The sequence below is a fragment of the Notolepis coatsorum genome (genome assembly GCF_963971535.1).
Source record: "Notolepis coatsorum genome assembly, chromosome: 12".
Taxonomy (NCBI): Eukaryota; Metazoa; Chordata; class Actinopteri; order Aulopiformes; family Paralepididae; genus Notolepis; species Notolepis coatsorum.
The window spans coordinates 40,020,915-40,043,393 of NC_140176.1; the positions used below are offsets into that span (position 1 = coordinate 40,020,915).

At 43.3% G+C, this 22,479-nt stretch overlaps 1 protein-coding gene across 3 annotated transcripts in view; it reads left to right on the forward strand.

The window, feature by feature from the left end:
- The window catches only part of tpk1 (thiamin pyrophosphokinase 1), a 318,684-nt gene that overhangs the window by 156,037 nt on the left and 140,168 nt on the right, over positions 1-22,479 (forward strand). For 2 of the 3 annotated variants that reach the window (XM_084325680.1, XM_084325681.1), the window contains exon 6: positions 15,426-15,521. The exons of the other annotated variant lie outside the window; for it this stretch is intronic. In XM_084325680.1, coding sequence (XP_084181806.1) covers positions 15,426-15,521 — 96 coding nt within the window. The remainder of the gene's footprint in view (positions 1-15,425; positions 15,522-22,479) is intronic. 3 annotated transcript variants of the gene reach the window in all.

Sequence of the window (22,479 nt, forward strand, 5' to 3'; positions counted from 1 at the left end):
CCCTCCCCAACCCCCTTGTTGTTGTTATTATTATTATTATTATTATTATTATTATTATTATTATTATTATTATTATTATTATTATTATTATTATTATTATTATTATTATTATTATTATTATTATTATTATTATTATTATTTTTGTCTTAGTTTGTCTTGTCATGTATGTATTGTCTTGCTTGTGAAAAATAAAAAACTTTAAATATCAACAAAAAAACATTGAGTGAGCTTTACGTTGGAATGAGTTAATAAAAAACTGTCTGTATGGCGACCATGCAAGGTGCCGATCTGCTCATCGGGAGCAGTTAGGGGGTTTAAGCGTCTTGCTCAAAGACACTTCGACGGGAACCAGAATCAAACCGGGGAACCTTCCGATTGACCAGACAACCGTTCTACCTCCTGAGCCCACCGTCACCTCCGACAATGTTAGTTTCATTAGCGAGTAATGTCAACTATTTGTGGAAGAGCCAACAAATATTTTATTAAATTAAAGTGTGTAATGCACACACACAGCGGAGAACACAGACGGGCGGAGGGACATGCTACGTCTCTGCGTCCAGAGGTATCCAGTTTTCAATCACCTACCGTCGTCAATCACGCATATGAAACCTAATGAAAGCGGTATTTAACCTCTTCCACCCAGAGCCTATTTTCTGAAATCTGACTAAAATACATACCTAAGTAAATGGAGTATTGCTCCACTTATACAAGGCCATTTGCATATTATTGGTATCTAGTGACATATATGGACCTCAGTGAATGTATTCCCAGTGTCAGAAATATTGTGTCTATTACTAGGCTTGCTTAAATTGTGATGAAACAAAGAAGAATATGATTTTATTTGCGTCTTTGACAGTGAATAACACCATGCTAATAATGACCAAACATTGAAAACTGCCACTGATCTCGTTCTGTATCTTCTTGAGATCATGTGTACACAAAATCTAAGGAAATTAATAAAGGGAAGATGATTAAACAGAAGGTTCTGTAGATACAGTACTGAATTCTCCCATCCGGACCAATGCAATTTGAAATATTATTATAGAATATAGAATAGCAGGCTTATAAATTACCTTATTATAGCCAATTCGCACATTTATATATATATATATTAGTGCTGTCAGGCGATTAAAAAAATGTATCTAATTAATTACAGGATTTGTAATTAATTAATCTAATTAATCACATTTTAATCGCATAACCATTTTATGCCTGATATTCTATATTCTATAATCATATTTCAAATTGCATGTGTCCGGATGGCAGAATGCAGTACTGTATCTACAAAACCTTCTGTTTAATCATCTTCCATCTATTAATTTGCTTAGATTTTTCAGGTCTGGTCAATTTGAGCATAGTGTTCACAGTCAAAGATAAAAAAAAATGTATTGATATTCTCATTTGGTTCATTACAATTTACTCAAGCCTAGTAACAGACACAGTATTTCTGACACTGGGAATACATTCCCTGAGATCCATATATGTCCCTAGAATCAGATACCAAGAACATGCAAATGGACCATATAAAAAAAAATCTGTAAATGTGTATTCTACGTTCTTATGGAATGAATGAGATAAAAAAAAAAATTATTTAAAATTGTTATTTTTTTTCTTTTTTTTAAAATATTTTTTCTTTTCACCACAGTGCAACCGTTGGCGTTTTGAAACTAATTTCAGATCTAATTGTTGCTGCATGCTAACAATAGGGAAGAGAAACTAACTGCAGAGAAACTAACTGCAAAAACGTTACCTTTTGTGGTAGAATTATCCCGAATAATAAGAGTTATTGAAATAATTCATACAGAACTATGAACCTTGAACCCCATAGAACCTTACAGGAAGTGTAGTTTTGAAAAATTCCAACGCATATCCAGAGCTCTGGATGTCCACTACGAAAGGTTTTACAAAATGGTTGCCTCTCGCGGAATATACAGACATTTCGAAGAGGAAAATCTATCTAATAACACTTTAACCTATTCCTAAACTAACATATTGATGATAATTGATTCTAAATGCTGTTGTGACATGGTTATGAACTTATGATGTTTATACTTGAATACATTTGAAATAAAAATCACTACTTTTATAGAACAGTCTGGAAATATTGATTTATGACCAGATGTCATAAAGAGGTTAACAAACTCGGCTATAGTTCCTCCCAAAAGGACGTCTCCAGAATGTTTCGGAAGGGAATTGGACTTGTGAAAACTCAATATACATAACAGATATGCTCATTCGGTCCCGGCGCTCCGCTTGGCCCCGCCGTAATGTGAGAGCGCATATGGGCTCGTTGTCTTCATAATGGGAAGCGGAAAGTGCTATTTCAGATGCAATTCCAGGATCTCCCAAGAAGCGCTCAGTCTGTATCATGTCTGGTTATTGCAGCGGCCGTGGGATGTAGACATTTAGACGTAGACTTAGACTGTTTTCTGTTTCACCCCAGAGGTCATTAGTGATACATCACTCCTCACCCCCGGCGTTTATGTTTTTTAAATTACTGTATATGAAAGGACATTGTCGTCCCAGAATACTTTTGCTCATATCGAGACAGGCATTTGCTTTTTAAGGTTAATGTGATATTTGAACTCTGTTGCATTTACTCAATTTATACCTACCTACTGCTTTCACTGTCTACAACTTCCCTACACTGTAATCGTAGTAATCATAATAATCGTAACTACCTACCTCATGCTATAGTCTACCCATATAACTCTGTATGATAGCATGTACAATAGTGCTGTATATACCGTATATACACACTATATTTATATTTACAGCATATACATGTTACATCATATACATATATATATACTATATATGTACCTGTACTGTACTTAACATGTCCTACATGCTCTGTAAATAACTATGTACAGATACCGAGATGTCCCACTATATTACCTGTATATTACCTGTCTATTGCACAATGTTGTTTTTATTGGATTCTATTATATGTTGTACTACTGTATTGCACATTGTTGCGGGCAAGACCACCCGCATTTCATTGTATACTTGTATGCCATGACAAATAAAACTCTTGACTTGACCTGACTTGAAGTGCTGTATAATGACAGTACATTTGAATCTAATCAAATCAAATCAAATTCACAGAGTGGACAAGTACTCTTTTACAACGATGACCTGCTAATGACTCTCAGTCCCACCTGTTGTAATGTAGATATATGCTCATCTTATCTATTTTATTCTTCTTCAGGGAATAGCTCATTCATGGACACAAGCATACTATACATATGCATCAACTAATACATACAACATTGGTTGACTAAGACCAAGATCATCAGCTATGAGGGGACAGCCCAAAGAGTTGAAACAAAAAAACATTTATTGACAATCATTGGATGTGTGATGAAGGCTTCTATGCCAAGCCTAAAATTAACTCCATTTATTTGCTTAATTCTAAATGTGTGTATGTGAAAAATAGATGTATATCAAGCCACACCCTATTTTATTGATCCTCCAATCACAACTGTTTCTTCCCTCGGACCCCCCCCCCCCCCCCCACACACACACACACACACACACACTCTCTCTCTCTCTCTCTCTCTCTCTCTATCTCTCTCTCTCTCTCTCTCTTTCTCTCTCTCTCTATCTCTCTCTCTCTCTCTCTATCTCTCTCATACATGGTTAACACATTGGGCGCCAAGGACGAAAAAAGTTCTGGACGAAATCTCGCCAGTGGTTGAGCGCCAATCATGAGAAAAGTCGGGTTTTGGTCGTTATTTTTTATTCACTATATCCATTCATAATTCATCCATCCAGCCTGATGTTATTATTGGGAATGACTCTGAGATCGCAAATGGCCAATACCGCCGTCTAACGCCTTGCGGCCGGTATTGCACATCATTGGAATCCCTCTGGCTTGGGCTGTGCATCAATCTAAGAAGTCCGGTCTGGGTTTTCCTTCTCGGGCATGAGTAATGTTATAACACACGGATTGGGGACACTGGAGCACCGTGGATTCATGTGTTTTGGTGGATAAACGTTGGACACACGACCGCGATCAATATTTGGAATGACGATCAGATAATTGGATTATTCTTTTTGCAGTACATCATAGACGAGGTAAGGACTATATGTTACCAATCTTGCGTTGATCTGATGATTTTTTCGCAGCGATCACAGTGTGTGTGTGTGCCCAGGGAGCGAAATTAACTTTTTGACTCACCGGCCAGTGGCGGGTAGATGGGAAGAGTCTACCCGCCAAGCATATTTCTTACCTGCCAAATTTTTTTTGATTAAAAAAATATATATATATATTTTATATAATTTTTTTTTTTAAATAAAATATATATTATATAATCATACTTGTAGTTGTATTATCTGCGAGACATCGCCACCACGCAATAAGTCAAAATGCTTGCTATCTGCAAACAGCTCCACTGTCTGTGTGTATACTTGAGTAGCCTCCAGCTCCAGCAAGCATTCTCCGGCACTGCAGCTAGACCCTATATTCAGCTAGACCCTACATTCAGCATGCAAGGATTCTCCGGCGATGCAGCTGGACCTATTTATAACGTTACCGTTCTTTTGTCAAATCACATTCAACATGCCCTCAGCTAGAATACGCATTCAATCAATGTTATAAGACATTGATATCAGGAGCTATCTGTAGCTACTGCTAGCCCGGTAGATAACGTTAAGACAATTTAGTTTACTGGGACATATGGATCAACGTGAGCTAGCTAAGCTAGCTAACGAGGGACCGGAGGTATTATGCACTTGAGTAGACTATTGCTGGAGCATTTGTTGATATCAGCAGCTATCAGTAGCTAGCCAGCTAGATACCGTTAGACAATGCCTCGTCATGTATTAAACTAAAAGTGAATAGTTGACTGGGTCATTGTTTAAACAGTAACGTTAGCTCTTGGAGGTCCGATATAGACTAGAGCAGATGACGTAAACAAGCCAGATAGCTTCTGTTACGACCCCTGTGAGTCTAAGGGTAAAGGGCTGTAACATAACAGTTGGTTGACAGAAAAGATGGACCAGGTTTGTAAACAACAATGATATTTATTGAATAGAGGCAAAGGAAGCACATGTAGCTCAGGGGTGAGCCCAGGCCAAAACAACAAACAAACACCACTATACTCCAAATAAACACAATCTAATCTATGGTAAAAGAGATTACATTACCTAAACTACTCTTACCTAACCAAAACAGGAGAAAACAATGTCAAAAGGAAATGGCAGCTCACCCCATCTGTGCTTCCTGAGAAAGAGAGAAAAACACATTAATTATACAGAAACAAAGGCAGAATATATACAAAAACAAACTATAACTTAACAATGCTCTCTCTGCGGCCATACACACACAAGGAAATTACTACTAAGCACCAAAGGCAATAAACGAAATGCAATACTGTCAAAGTTACAGGTTTACCAAAAACACAACATGCCTAGCCTCATGCCAGAGAGAGAGAGAGAGAGAGACTGAAGTGAGAAGCCATGTTTTAACAGGTGCTGGGGTGATCCATGATTGGGTGGTGTGGATTGAGTGTTGGAGTCTGAAGCCATCCACCAATCGGTGCTGTATTGCAATAATGGAAGAATTGACCAATGGTGAAGGGAACAATGGCTGGAGGGAGGAAACAAACAAAATGTAGAACACACACACATGGAGACACACACTGGGGAATATATACATTGGGATGTAACAGCTTCCGATTGGTCATTTGCTTTTTTTCTCATGAAACCAGTCACGTCACTCTACTGTGATTGGACCTAGTGCGATGCGGGACTTGTAGTTTTTTAACGATCTCGCGGCGGAGAAAAAAAAGACGAGCGGCTATAATCTGTACTCGCACAAGAGTATCGTTATGAAGTTATGCACTACACGTCTACACGCCACACGGCGGGCAGCCCTCTAAGTGTCATGCGCCAAAGGTAAAAACAGCCCGCCCCTGGCGGGCGGCGGGCTTTAGTTTCGGTCCCTGTGTGTGCCGTTGGCTGCGATCAATGCACGGAGGGCGGCTTTTCCTCCCCCCGCTTTCATGCATGCATGATGAAACATAATACTGATAATCTATCTTTTATTTCAGAATGATTCTATAATCAGGCGAGACATGGCACGATTTCTAAGGAAATGCATTGAACCACTGTTTGCTGGAGTTTGTTTGGATTAGACAGGATCACTCTAAAACTATACTCATATTCACCACGGTATAAAACGGAAATGTATGTATGCAAAAATTATCTGTTTTTTGCATGTTGACCGGAAGAAACTCACTGACAATCGACATGTTTATTAGATCCATAGATATAATATTTAATATAGGTTCAGCACTGCAAACACCGGAACTTATTCACATTGAACAAAGCGCTGGCACGCAATGGCCCAACGCCCATAGCGACCCCTAGGCTCAAAGTGTTAAGAGTCTGCTCACGCAAACATTTTCACTGTGTTGTGTCTGATCACATCCACCATCCATCCCTCCCTCCCTATCTATATCCCTCTCTCTCTCATGCCCTCCATCTATTCATTTCAGTCCACCCATCCATCCCTCTCTTTATCTCCCTCTCTCCCTCCCCCTTTATCCCTCATCCCCCATCCACTGTCTCTCCATCCCTATATCCCCCTTCCTCCATCCATCCCTCTATCCCTCCTTCTCTTTCTATAGCCATCCCTCCTTCTTTATTCCCCTCTGTCCCTCTCCCCCTTCCCATCTGTCCCTCCCTTTCTCTCTCCATTCCTCCTTCTCTATTCCCCTATGTCCCTCTCCCCATCCCCCCATATCCCTCCCTATCTTTCTTCATCCCTCCTTCTCTATTCCCATCTGTCCATCTCCCCCTTCCCCTCTGTTCATCTCTATCTATCCTTCCCTCCCCCTCTCTCCCTCATCCCCCACAGCCCCTCACTCCCTCCATCCCCCTCCATCGATCCCCCCATCCCTCCATCCTCCTCCGTGTGGATGTCATTCTGCTCTCTCTCTAATTTATGCAGCATTATTCACTGTTTGAGACAAACCTCTGAAGGAATGCCTGAAACATGACACTATGCCTGAAACATGACACTCTGCCTCTCAGAAAAGGCATTTCTTGGGTGACTTCTATAGAGAGGGAGAGATGGATGAGAGAGGCAGACATATAGGGGGTGGGGTTATGTGTGTGTGTGTGTGTGTGTGTGTGTGTGCGTGCGTGCGTGCACGGCAAAGGATGGTGCGGTACATCTAGCCATATGACGAATACATCTCATACCACTAGGTGGAACTAGGGTTGCACATTTTACAAATGTATGCTCAAGGTCATTCATTTAACGTTGAATATCAAGCTTGTATTGCCACATTTAGACGTTGAACGTTGAAGCCTAAAGGCATGATGACAAGCCGACAGAACAACAACATGCACGAACACCATGAATGAATTATATGTTTGTAACACAGCAGGCTGACAATAGTCATCATGTTCATCGTTTTCTTGTTTGCCTAATACTGTTAAAGCCCAACCTCCAGGTTAAACCCTACTGATCAATTATGGGTAGTTTACATCATTGGTATATAATTTCATTATTTATTTTTTTCCATTTGACACCGGAAATGCCACTCTGAAAGAGTTAAAAAGGTCCATGCACGAATAACATGCACGCGCGAATCAAAAAAGCTTATCAAACGCCGACGTCACAACAGGACAACAGGTGCATATTAATGAGCCGAATCTAAAAGCTTATCAGACGCTAGCACCTAGCACGGCCGTGACGTCACTTCAGGAAACGTATGCCTTATGTCCGTCCGGGTCATAGTACTAGATCAATGGTGGCTCACTCGGTGCATCACAGTTAGCCTATATCTCCGCCGCCCCTGCTACACGCAGTCGGGACCACTACACTCACTGACGTTAGCCTATAGCCCGCCGTCCCTGCGGGTGGTTCTCTCCTCTTTGTGTGCCCCCGTCCCCGCGGAGGAGCTTGTGGACTCGACAACAGCGGCGGCCGCAGGGCGCCGGAGCCCGCAGCGCTAGTTAGCTCATAGCTATCGTGTAACACTAGCCTTTACGGGCTCGAGCACCCTACGGCTGCCGCCGCCGTCGTGTCCATGGGCCCCCCGGCAGGGCACCCGTGGGGACGGGGTGTACAGAGAGGAGACAACCATTTTGGGTCGGCCGTTCATGCCGGCCAGCGAGCCGGATGTCGGGATATGTTGTTAGCACAATAGCTACCAAGCTAAGCTATGTTATCTACTAACGTTATAAACACAATATGTGTACAACGACACAATGATTTACATTATTACAAATATGGTAACGTGGTTGTGGCTTTTACAAATAGTGGTTAGCTTTAGAGATGGATGGATGGCTATAATCACGGAGCAATAGTGAGGTGAAACATACATTTCCATTCGGCTAGTAGTAGCAAGCATATATCTATGGTAGCAAGGCTCTCTGCCTGCCACTAGCTGTGTGACTCTCAGCGCCCCCTGGTGAGCCCCATGTTGTCCTGCACCTGTTGTGACGATCATTTCGATTACACACGCACGTTATGAACCATTGATTAAAATATGCACGTGCGTGGTGATTGTGTTGGGCAGACAAAATGTTTGATAAAAACGCTAAAACTGGGTCAATTTCAATACTTTTTTTCCCCCTTCTTCATGAAAGCCACTGTTGGCCTAGTCCACATTGTTTATTGAACAAAAATACAACGTGGAGGTTGACCTTTAACCAATGTGGAAAGACACGCACACACCAACGTTCTTCAATGCTACTTCCCCTCACAACTGATAAAATAAAACATGCAAACATACTTTTTCTGATCTGGACTAGTCCTTTGAGCTTCTCTCCAGTCGATCTGCAGTGTTTAAATCCAAAATATTTATACATCATCTGCCATTGTTGTGTAACATGGCATCTCTTCTCTAGAGTCTTCTTTCTCTGCTTCACGTGCAGTTGAATCTACTCCATAAGTGGAAGTGAAAGTATACATTGTGGATGGTGGGGGCAGTAGGCAATTAAGTGGATTCCTGAACACAGAATGACACCGTTATCACTGACTACCATGGAAAGCATAGGTGGAACTAAGTATAACTTAATCAAAAATAATTATATTTAATAATAATAATTATAATAATTATTATAAATGTATAATAATCATTATAAATATTGTTTTCCTGTTGTACCGAACTCGTACCGAACCGTGACCCCAAAACCGAGGTACGTACCGAACCGATGCTTCTGTGTACCGTTACACCCCTAGTGTGTAGTAGTTAGTAGTCCAGAGGTAGTATTTCCCCAGAAGGTGGTATGGCTTACAAATCCATATGGACCCATAGCCTGAAGCCTTATGTAGTACATGTCCAAATTTCATAAAGATCCATTCAGAAATGAGTGATTAGGAGTAAATTTGGTAAACTGTGTACAAAATAAAAACTCAAGAACAAAAGAAACTCACTTTCTTTTAGTTTTTTAGATTCATCCCCACATGGGGTATCATTGGAAAGCCACACTCATTGGCTACAACCCTCCACAATAATTATCGAGATCGCAAAATGATTGATGGAACTAGAGCCCCAAGAGTCGGGAGTGGTATTTTGCGCAATACCGTTTACTTTGCACAAGCCTCAAATACCGGCATGTAACTCGAGAACCGCTGATCGGAGTTTGTCGCTATCGACAGGCAACAAGTAAGCCTTCAATTGAGAAGAAGCACGGATATATCCGTGGCAAGTTGTTTTGGCTTTTATCCCATTTGAATAACCTATTCAAGGTCGCCGAGCTGCACTGCAGATGTACCCTACTCTTTGAATTCGAGAAAGTGCAATACCGGCCAGATCCTCTTAGGGGCGCTATCGCGATAATATAGTGTTCCCTGTGGCAGAAGTTGTCTTTTTTTTTTTTGGATCTCTAATGTAGTTTTCTACTCATCTGAAGCGATAGATATTGTCTGTTCTACGGAATACCTTTTGGAGCGCGGATTTCACTATGCAATAAGGGGATTTATCATCAGCCAATGGACATATCGATCTACCAGATGGCTATCAATAACGGGGAAATGCTCAGGGGGATCCAACCGGCTCATGGTAAGATCTTTTTCACATAAAGTACAACCCGATCGGGCATTGTTTTGATAGCCATCTAGGCGATCGGCCTATGTGGCTACTTAGACGAACACGGTTATTGGTAATCAATAATAAGAAACGACGTCCCCCGCCCCCCCCCCCCCCTTTCATGCATACATGCTTGAGGATTGTGCCGATCATATGCAGTTTGAGTTTTAACTGTAGCATCTGTATAACGGAAATGCCATTGGATATAACGTTAGTAGCTATTAGCCCTTTATCTAGCCTTCCAGGAAATATACTAGACCAAATGCCGTATAACGCTTATATTCACGGCGCTATAAAATTAGAGCGTATTGATACATTTTTTTTTCTTTAAGCCATTTTGAAGGGACGGTTTATGGACTCAATTGACAATGAGAATGGACAGATAGCAATACTATAAAGTATAGATTTAGCTCTACAAACAGCCCCACGTCTGTTTACATTTGCTGGTCCTCTAGAGCAGGGGTTCCCAAAGTCGGGGTCGCGACCCACATGAGGGTCGCCAGCCGCCCTCATGTGGGGTCGCCAGATGATTTCCAAAAAAAATAATAAAAAAAATAATAATTATTATTTTATTTTTTGCAGTCAGGCCACTGAACTTAGAAGCAGGCCAGGACAGTGTTTCTAGTTGCAGCAGTGCAATAGTTAGATAACCTATGTGGGGAACAACCAGGAGATCACTGCAACTCACAAGTTGGAGAACTATCTCTCTCTCTCTCTCTATAATAATAATAATAATAATAATAATAATAATAATGGATTGGGTCTCTCTCTTGCTCTCACACACACACACAAAAGGAGCCGCATGTGATTGGTGGAGGCGGGACCCTTACAAAAAACTGTTGTTGCTAGTCATTGACACATGCTAGCCTGTAATAATCCCCCCCAGAAAAATCTACTTTGCATTTGATATATTGCAAATATATGCCATCCCACACACTGGCATTTAAAGGGTTAGAATTATAAAATGTATATGTGGTGTTATGATCAGGGCTGAAGTTGAATAAAAGATTGTATTATTTTCAATCTGACATTACAAAAAAACTGAAAATCCATCAAAATCAGTGTTGTTGCTAATCATACATATGCTAGCCCTGCTTAAAAAGTGGCCTGACTGGGGCTATATTTTGCACTATATTTCCTGGCCTGAATGATTACTATTATTGTGTGTGCGTTTGAACGTGTGCATGTTTCAACCATACATTTCCATTTATAAAAAAATAATAATAATGATAATAATAATTAAACATTTAAATTTTTTTGTTACCTCCTATAATAGTGGGGGTCGCGGCTCTCTGACCCCGTTATTTTTGGGTCGCGGCCTGAAAAGTTTGGGGACCCCTGCTCTAGAGATTTATTAGACTCATCCCAGTGGCCCCGAATGTGTTAAAGTGTTTGATTTATGCATATGCAATTATGTAAACAATCAACTATTTAGTCACATGACTAATATGTTTATGTAACTGTAATGTAAATGTATGTTGAATTTTGAGAGCGCGGTCTATCTTGACATTTGAATCCTATTGGTAAATGGAGAAATGTACACCTGTTTCATATTGTGATCAAATGTATATGTGTGATTTTCAAATCAATAAACTATTCAATCAATCAATCAAACACACACACACACACGCACCCACACTGCATCTCTACCTGTGTTGCAACCACACACACACACACACACACACACACACACACACACACACACACACACACACACACACACACACACACACACACACACTAAGGCTGAGCCCGAACCCTGTTTTTAGGGTTCGAACGTTCGCCAGGGTTTATCGAACGAACGTTTGAACGTTCGTTTTTTGTAATTTTTTTAATAAAATTTTTTTTTTATTACATTTTTTTTTTTATATCATTTTTTTTTCGTTTTGTGGCATTAACGTTATATAGTTAGTGTTACACGTTCAATAACAGGTATTCACTCTTGGTCGACGGGAAGGAGAGAGGCGCGCGCCTCGGCTCCTTCCACAGTCTACCTCGGAACGGGGGACGGCAGAGAGACAGAGAGACACCGGCGCGGGGGTCCCGCCGGGCTCCCAACACGCCTGCCGCCTCGGCCAGAGTTGTTTCCAACGCAACCACCTCCCGCCATGAAGCTCGCACTCCGTGGCCGAAAAAGGCTGGTATTCATTAATGAGCCTTCCGCAGGTTCACCTATGGAAACCTTGTTACGACTTTTACTTCCTCGGCGGGGAGCTAACGCTACGTTAATGCTTCTCTCAAGCAGATCAATGGCGGCATTGCCGGAAGTAAAAAAAATAATAAACGCTTGCCGATTGGTGGTAACAGCAGAGGCGGGTGCAAGCGGTGTGACGTAATTGGCAGAATCGCCTGTCATTCAATCAAAATTGTTCTATTGCATTGGTTGAGACTAGAGCTCTGGTTGAGTATCCAGCAACAGCCCGGCAGAGACCATACTGGTTGAGCCGAGCGACTCGGCACTCTGGGGACGCGCCGCTTCACATCGCCTCACCGTCGTTGCGCCTGCTTTATTTTTTTTCACCGAACGTTCGAACCCATTAATTAAAGTCCGAATTTCAGCTTAACGAACGAACGTTCGAACGTTCGGGCTCAGCCTTAACACACACACACACACACACACACAAATAAAATTATAGACAAATTAACAGTGTACACAAAGGTGCACATCAGGGTATGTATGCCCTATCGGTTATATTATAATTATGTCACAATAAATATAGGCAATACAGATTTATAATCGGCATACTATGAGTTATACTATTATATAGTCTATACTATTATATATACTATGAGTAAGAGTAAAGGTAAACAGTATACACAAGGTGCAGTATACGTACGCAAGGTATCTTACACTTTCTTTTTTTATCCACTTTTTCTCCTTATTTTTCTCCCATCCCAATTTCGCCTCGCCAATTCTCCCTTCAATTCTCCCCTCCCCTGTCTCGAACGTTGCTAGACTATGCCTCCCACTGGTCGGCTGCAGTGAGGACCAAGCCTTGCATCATGTGTCCCCTCCGGTACACAGAGGCAGCTGTCGCATCTTTTCACCTGTACAGCGCAATCTCTCAGTGGCGAGGAGTAACGCGTGGGAGGCTCACGCTGCCCCCGTTACTTCCTGATTCTGCTGTACAAGCGAACCAACCGACCTGTAGGAGTCGCCGTACACAACGTCCGATCCCCACCCACCAGCTTTCCTACCCCTAACACTGCCAATTGTGTTAGTATGAACGACCAGCCAAGCTGGTAGCAACGGCGAGAGCTGGGCTCGAACCCAGCATCTCCTGCATTAGTGGCGAGCGCCTTGCCCACTGCGCCACTTAGCCGCCACCCGTACCTTAACACTTTCTGCGCCATCCACGTATATATGCGTTTGCTCGCCAACCGTTCAGCGCTTATATATTTCTTTTTGGTCCACTTTTTCTCCTTATTTTTCTATTTTTCTCCCATCCCAATTCTCCCCTCCCCTGTCTTTAACGTTGCTAGACTATGCCTCCCACTGGTTGGCTGTAGTGAAGATAGAAGCCTTGCATCACGTGTCCCCTCCGGTACACGAGGAGGCAGCCTGTCGCATCTTTTCACCAGACAGCGCGGACTCTCAGTGGCGAGGAGTAACACGTGGGAGGCTCACACTGCCCCCGATACTTCCTGTCTCGCGTCACCCAACCGACCTGTAGGAGTCGCTGTCCACAACGTACAATCCCCACCCATCGACTTCCACCCGCTACCTCTGTCAATTGAGATAGTATGACGACTGGCCCAAGCCGCAGGCAATGCTGACACCGGGATTCGAGACCGGAGTCTCTTACATTGGTGACAAGCACAATCTTCGCTACGCCACCCAGCCGCCCTTCAGCGCGTATATACGTTTTTGGATAGTTTTAGCTTTTTTCGATTTTTATATTCTATTCAATGTCACGGACCTGTATGTTGCCGTTAAAAGGCATACTGGGACCCAGAGGGTGCAGTACCGGCCAGCTCCTGCTAGGTGCTGTTCCAGACCGTGTGTTACATTTAAACCCCACCGGACGTAGATTTTTTGTCCAGGGAAGCCTAGAGGTTCACTCGATCACATTGAAACGTGTCCAGGACACTCGATGCATGTGTTGTGCCGGATTATGTCGTGGACCAGATGGACACCAATACTGGAAATTGCAATGAAACAATTGGAATATTCTTTTTGGAATAGCTCTGATCAAAGGTAAGGACTATCTGACGTCTATTCCACCTTGATCCTGCAATGATTTCATATCGATCCGGCTGATCAGCGTGTGTGGTGTTCAAAACTAATGCCGTTACTGGCAATCAAAGCATCAGAAACATGCATTTATGATGAAACATAATACCTATTATATACATTTGATTTGGAAATAGTAGTGTGTCCAGGGATGAAACGACAATGTTTTTAGCCGAATTCACGTAGCGCCCTATAACTCAGCTTTTCAGGAATGAACCCGGATTACTCTGAAATTATACAATATTCACCACGGGATAACACGTGCACGTATACATGGAAATGTTTTATTCTTTTTTGCATGTTCAACGGAAGATACTGACTGTCAAATGACCATAGTATTGTCTCCATAGCTATAATATAGAATATAGATATAGCTCTCAAGGTGACACACCCCTATCTTTAAAATGTGGCATAGCTAGAACAGGATAATGATAATGGCCGGCACTGAATGAGTTAACTGGCAATATATACGTCATACGTTGTAGTTTGTGCAGGTGTTGGTAGTTAATAGTCAGACACACCATTTATAAGATTGTTGTGTGGTGTTCCGCTCTTTGGGACCCCTTTTCAATGTTCACTAAAAGACAAATCATACACTTATTTATTATTTTAACCTGAGACTAATTTTCTCTGAAGAACATGTAGAGGAACACATTTTCATTGAGTGCACACTGTGTGTGTGTCCCCCCCCGCCCTCCTACATGGACCCGAAAGTGTGGAAATTATAAGTGAAAACAAGTACAAATTACACGAAAAGGTTCACTGTGTAGTGTGTACCTTCACTGTCTGCCTCCATATTGTTTAATTTGTATTGTTCAAGATAAACATGATTTATTCCATTCATGTCTTGATTACATGAAGTTAACATCTGTTAAGTATTTTTACATTCATATTGTTCTGGATTTATTGTTTAAAAATCCCAATGGTGTGGGACCTGTGCACATTGAGTAACAAAAACACCCCATAATAATAAGAATATGTCTATTAGTTAGTCTATTGCTATTGCTGGACAGACACTGTATGTTGAACTACACTACCTTGACGTTCCCAGACACGCTGATATTGTTTTTAATATAAAAATGTGTGTTTGTGTGTGTGTGTGTGTGTGTGTGTGCGTGTGCGTGCATGCATGCGTGTAGGGTTGCAGGTTAATAGAGACTGCTGATCAGGACCTGACTGACTTCACCAAGTGTCTGTCCATAATGGTGGATGAAATACGCACACAACAGCTACCGGTGAGATAGAATACACGCACGCACGCACTCGCACACACACACACACACACACACACACACACACACACACACACACACACACACACACACACACACACACACACACACACACACACACACACACACACACACACACACACACACACACACACACACACACAGCATTTGATTTGAAACAGCTTGTATGTATCACATCCCATACACGAGACTGTGGCTTAATCTGTTAACCAGTGTTGGGACTAACGCGTTACAAAGTAACGCGTTACAGTAACAAAGTTACTTTTGGCGATAACTAGTACTCTAACTCTAATTACTTTTGAAATTCAGTAACGCTACTTACGTTACTGAATGGTTCGTCACTGCGTTATATACGGCATAGATTGATAGCGAGCGGTAGTGATTATTATTATTATTATTATCCTCATATCCTGTCTGCCTGGCTGCGGGGAAACGCTATGCTGGGGGCGTGTTTTGTTTACTATTCCTGAGCCTGACTGATAATGGCAGCGCCCAGGCAGCTACTCGCGTATTTCTCTTCTGTCGAGCGAAAAGAAAATAACGTTTTAGTTATGTCATTTGTGTTTTGGCTCAAAGATACTGGAGTCTAACGTTAACTACGAGGACTCATCCAAATCCACTCGCCACCCACGTAGAATGATACGAGGCGACACACAGCAAATGGGACGGTAAACTTTTTTCAACTACTTGGAGAGAGAATCCATGGAAACAACATGGAAATGAGATAAAGAAAATGTTTAAGGGGCTGCAGGACTAACTTTACATCTCGACAGACACTGGTGAGTGCAGTGATGTGAATGGAAATGAATGGAAACTCAAGTTGATCAACACATTTTGACTACAAATCTGCCAGGGAATCTCATCAATACTAATCAAACAATATAAATATAGTCATTTCATGCACAATTGATATCCTAACTATTCTAACGTTGCAATGCACGATTGATATCTTAAACAACGTTGCAAGACTGTTATAATGAAACGCTCCGGCGACAGATATCAAGGCTGTTCCGAATCATCAAGCACTTATTTTCAACCTAGAACCTAAACGTGCATGCGCGCAACCTAAACGTGCCTGCGCTCAACCTCCCCGAGCAATTAGGCACGGTGCATTTCTTATTACGTCGGGACATTTGTGTTTGTGTCAGATTTGTGTTTGTATCTAGACCACATTGCTTAGCAGAGTTCAGTGATGTGAATGTAAACTGTCAAGTTGATCAACCAATTTTGAGTATCTGTATCTGGCTGCATGGGAGCAATTTTTTTCTTCTTCAAGTAACTAAATAGTTACTTTTCACAGTAACGCATTACTTTTGGGTGTAAGTAACTAGTAACGTAACAGAGTTACTTTTGAAATGAGTAACTAGTAAAGTAACTGAGTTACTATTTTTCAGTAACTAGCACAACACTGCTGTTAACTCTCTCACCTTGATGTGGTTTTCACTGTGGGTTCATCTGTTAACTCACTTTGATGTAGTTTTCACTGTGTGTTCATCTGTTAACTATCTCACTTTGATGTAGTTTTCACTGTGGGTTCATCTGTTAACTCACTTTGATGTAGTTTTCACTGTGTGTTCATCTGTTAACTCTCTCACTTTGATGTAGTTTTCACTGTGGGTTCATCTGTTAACTCACTTTGATGTAGTTGTCACTGTGTGTTCATCTGTTAACTCTCTCACTTTGATGTAGTTTTCACTGTGGGTTCATCTGTTAACTCACTTTGATGTAGTTTTCACTGTGGGTTCATCTGTTAACTCACTTTGATTTTGTTTTCATTGTGTGTTCATCTGTTAACTCACTTTGATGTAGTTTTCAGAGTGGATTAATCTGTTAACTCTCTCACATTGATGTCGTTTTCACTGTGGGTTCATATGTTAACTCACTTTGATGTAGTTTTCAGAGTGGATTAATCTGTTAACTCTCTCACATTGATGTCGTTTTCTCACTGTGGGTTCATCTGTTAACTCACTTTGATGTAGTTTTCAGAGTGGATTAATCTGTTAACTCTCACTTTGATGTTGTTTTCACTGTGGGTTCATGTGTTAACTTTCTCACATTGATGTAGTTTTCACTGTGGTTCATATGTTAACTATCTCACCTTGATGCAGTTGTCACAGTGGGTTAATATGTTAACTATCTCACATTGATGTAGTTTTCACAGTGGGTTAATATGTTAACTATCTCACATTGATGTAGTTTTCACAGTGGGTTCATCTGTTAACTATCTCACATTGATGTAGTTCTCACTGTGGGTGCATCTGTTAACTTTATCACATTGTAGTTTTAACTGTTGGTTCATATGTTAACTCTCACTTTAATGTAGTTTTCACTTTGGGTTCATCTGTTAACTCTCTCACCTCAATGTAGTTTTCACTGTGGGTTCAACTGTTAACTCATCTCAAGTTTCTTTAATAGTTGTCATACAGAAGTACAGAATACTTTTATACAAAATGCTTCTTACTGTTACGCTCCAGAGACTGTGCAAGACAAGATAAGTATGAAATAAAATAACATAGTATAGTATGTAAATTAGAAGTAAAAAAAAATGAGGTCACAGTGTTCAGTATAGACATATGTACAATGTTCGATGCAGAATAGACGTAACTGAGTTACCATATAATATACAATACTATGCAGTGTACTAATATACAATACTATATAGTGCAAGGCAGAAATGGGATGAGGTGCAATTTAGGTACAATTTACAGTAGGTGTACGAGTTGTAGTGTAAATCCTTTATCAATAAATATAAAGTGTGTTTGTGTGATCTAAAGTGTGGAGAGTGGGTGCTGCAGTGTGTTGTTTGTTTAAGCGAGTGTGTGGGTGTGTGTGCTGTGTGCATTTGATGGTTGTTGCATAGTGTTTATTGTTCGTTTAGCAGCCTGATGGCTTGGGGATAGAAGCTTCTTCTGAGTCTTTCTGTGCTCGCCTTAAGACTCCGGTATCGCTTGCCTGACCGCAGCAGTTCAAAGAGGCAGTTGTTCGGGTGGCTCGAGTCCTTAATAATTATCTTAGCCTTCCCCCTGCACCGCTTGTTGTAAATGTTCTGGAGGGTGGGAAGCCCCCCTCCAATTGTGCGTTCGGCTGAACGTGTCACTCTTTGTAGTCTGCTACGGTCTTGTGCAGTGCTATTCCCAAACCAGGAGGTGATGTTGCCAGTCAGGATGCTCTCTATTGTACATGAGTAGAAGTTCCTAAGGATCTTCTGACTGACTTGGAACTTCCTTAGGCGCCTGAGGAAGTAGAGGCGTTGTCGTGCCTTCTTCACAACACTGTCAATGTGTGTGGTCCATGTCAAGTCCTCGGATATGTGGGCTCCGAGGTACTTGAAACTGTTCACTCTCTCAACCGGTGCCCCGTCGATGCTGAGGGGGCTGTAGTCCTTGACCCCCGACCTCCTGAAGTCCACAATCATCTCTTTTGTTTTGCTGACGTTCAGGGAGAGGCAGTTCTCCTGACACCACTGTGACAGATTTTCTACCTCTTCCAGGTAGGCCCTCTCGTCGTTGGCAGAGATCAGGCCCACCACTACTATGTCATCAGCAAATTTGATGATTGTGTTGTTGTTCCGCTGTGCCACGCAGTCATGTGTGTACAGGGAGTAGAGGAGGGGGCTCAGAACACAGCCCTGGGGGGCCCCTATGTTGAGCGTGATGGATGATGAGGTGCAGTTGCCTGCTCTTACCACCTGGGGTCTGCCCGTCAGGAAGTCCAAGACCCACTGGCAGGTCCCTGAGCTTGGCTATGAGTTTGGAGGGGACTATGGTATTGAATGCTGAGCTGTAGTCGATGAACAGCATTCTCACATGAAATATGTGGTATCTTACCATGAATCGTCTTGTTTTATATTGCCTTTCAAGTAGCGTGTCCTTCCCCAAAATGTACTGTTCACAGTTCACTCTTGCATCCTTAAAAGGTGCTGTAACTGATATTGGCATGTTGGCTTCCTGTCAAACTAGGCGTTGCAGATCAAATACTGTATGAATTACATTTGCACTCTGGTTGGATGCCAACCTTATTTCTGTGGTATTGTACTTGTGCTGTTTGATGACACATTTCCACCCATTGTGAATAATGGTCAATGCACACCACAGCAAGCAGCAGCTCTGACTGATAATGCTGGTAATGTGATGGATCACAGTTTATGTCAGTTTTATTTTAGTTTATTACATGGCGTTTTCACATTCGCCGAAATGCTTGCTTGTGATTGGTCAATAGCGCGCGTCAGAGGTCAGTTATCAGACAATAATGACCGCTGTGGGACAATAATGACCGTTGTGCGCAGCTGTTCGCAATCAAGCCCACAATAATGACCGCTGTGCGCAGCTGTTCGCAATCAAGCCCACTGACATCAGTGCAAACTGCCGGCTGCCGGGGAAGCTGCTGGGACGAGCAATCAGCGGAGCCAGAACCAGTGTTACTGTTGCGAGTCGATGTAAAATGAATTAGGTATATTGTTAGTAAGTTAGTAATGTAATAAGCGGGATAATGTATAGCTATACTCGATCATTGTCGCAAAATAATTGACCTTCACTGACGTTTAAAACACCTCGCCGAGGCGGCTCGGTATTTTAAACTCTGTCAATTATTTTGCGACAATGACCTCGTTATATATATACATTATCCTGTAGGAGACGGGAAATCACGACCAAAGAGAGTGAAGTTTCTTTGACCACACATCAGTGTGCATCATTTAATAGCATAGCCATGGATACCACAACAAACAAAGTCAAGCGTTAATATGGCCGCTCTAGATACCTCGGATGCCCCGTGTCCTTAAAGTGACAGTGTAGGTGGATTATGTACCGTCCAGGTAAGTGCCCATGTAAGTGCCCACTACATATGTCCCCCCAGAATTCACCCTACTAACTCACAAAACGGGTCGGTAGACGGACCTCCCGACCATAACGGCTCCGAACAACTGGAGCCGGCATATGAGCTACCGTGGGACCCCCTGGGGCCTTGCGGTGGCGGGGAGGGCAGGGGGCAAGGTGCCTAATGGGCGGTGAGGGACTCATATTTTCAAAAAGCGACCTAGGGTGACGAGGTTTAACACGGGGAGGTCGCCCCCGCCGCGGGGGCTGAGCGAGTGCCACGGGGTGATCCACATCCAAGTGAGCTGGCTTAAGCCTGTCCACCGAGACATTTTCCGGTTTACCGCCAATGTCCACCACGAAGGTCTTACTTCCCGTCTGTAGGACCCGAAACAGGCCATCGTAGGGGGGTTGAAAGGACCCGCGGTGGGCATCGTGCCGTATGAACACGTATTCCGTCGCCTGGAGGCCGGGTGGAACACGAGTCTGTGGCAAACCATGCTGCGAGGTGGGGACCGGCACAAATGCCCTAGCGTTCTCCAAGTTTGAAACGCGCTGCTGGGTCGCAGACCAGGGGTATGTGGTGTCAGGTAAAAACTCCCCGGGGACCCGCAGCGGTTGGCCATAGACCAGCTCAGCCGACGATGACTGGAGATCATCCTTGGGGGCGGTCCTGAGACCCAACATGACCCACGGCAGCCTGTCGACCCAACTACCATCGCTAAGGGTAGCTCGGAGAGAAGCCTTCATGGACCGGTGAAACCGCTCACACAAACAGTTAGCCTGCGGGTGATAAGCGGTAGTGCGGTGCAGTCTCACGCCTAAGTTTCTGGCAATCTCGGACCAAAGCTCAGAGGTGAACTGAGGTCCACGGTCCGACGAAAGGTCAGACGGAGCACCGAACCGGGCCACCCACGTATATATAAACGCCCGAGCCACATCAGTGGACGTTGTGGATGACAGCGGAACGGCCTCTGGCCACCGAGTGGTTCTGTCCACCATCGTGAGGAGGTATGTGAAACCATGCGATGGGGGCAATGGACCCACCAGGTCCACATTCACATGGTCAAACCTCCTTTCGGGCACGGAGAACTGGGCCAAAGGAGCTTTAATGTGGCGGTGTACCTTAGCGCGCTGGCACATCACACAGGTCTTAACCCACCCGCTCACATCCTTTTTCAGCCCGTGCCAAATGAACTTGGCTGCCACCTGCTTTTGAGACGCCCTGTTACCGGGGTGAGAGAGACCATGTATGATGTCAAAAACATGACGTCTCCAACTGCTGGGCACCACGGGTCGCGGCCGCCCCGTGGAAACGTCGCACAGGAGTGTGCCGTTAGCCTCATTAAATGCCACATCCTGTGCTGTGATGGCCGTCCTGTAGGCCTGAACGTCCAGGTCGGAAACCTGGTCTGAGGCCATGCGTGCATTGTCTAAACCAACATTGACGGCCCCGATCAAGGCCCGAGAGAGACAGTCTGCCACTAGATTGTCCCTGCCTGCGACATGCTGAATATCCGTGGTAAACTCTGAGATATATGACAGGTGCCTCTGCTGACGGGCAGACCATGGCTCACTTACTTTAGCCATAGCAAAAGTGAGTGGCTTGTGATCTACAAATGCCGTGAACGAACGAGCCTCCAGCAGGGAACGGAAATGCCGCACGGCCAGATAGAGGGCGAGGAGCTCCCTATCAAAAGTGCTATATTTGCACTCATTAGGACAAAGCTGTCGGCTAAAAAACGCCAGTGGCTGCCAAGCCCCACTCACCCACTGCTCGTATACCGCTCCAACAGCATAGTCTGAAGCATCAGTGGTGATGGCAACAGGGGCGTTGGGAAGTGGGTGTGCCAGCCTGGTTGCATTGGCCAGGGCGGTTTTAGTATCGACAAACGCCTTGCGTCTCTCGTCCGTCCAGTCCACCACATGTTTGGCGATTTTACCCCTGAGAGCCTCGTAAAGAGGTCGCATTAGCTGAGCAGCCCGGGGGACAAACCGATGGTAAAAATGTACCATGCCAAGGAACTCTTGCAGAGCCTTGATGGTGGGTGGCAGTGGAAAATTTGCTATGGCGTCAACCTTAGATGGGAGGGGAACTGCCCCATCTTTGGTGGCGTGGTGCCCGA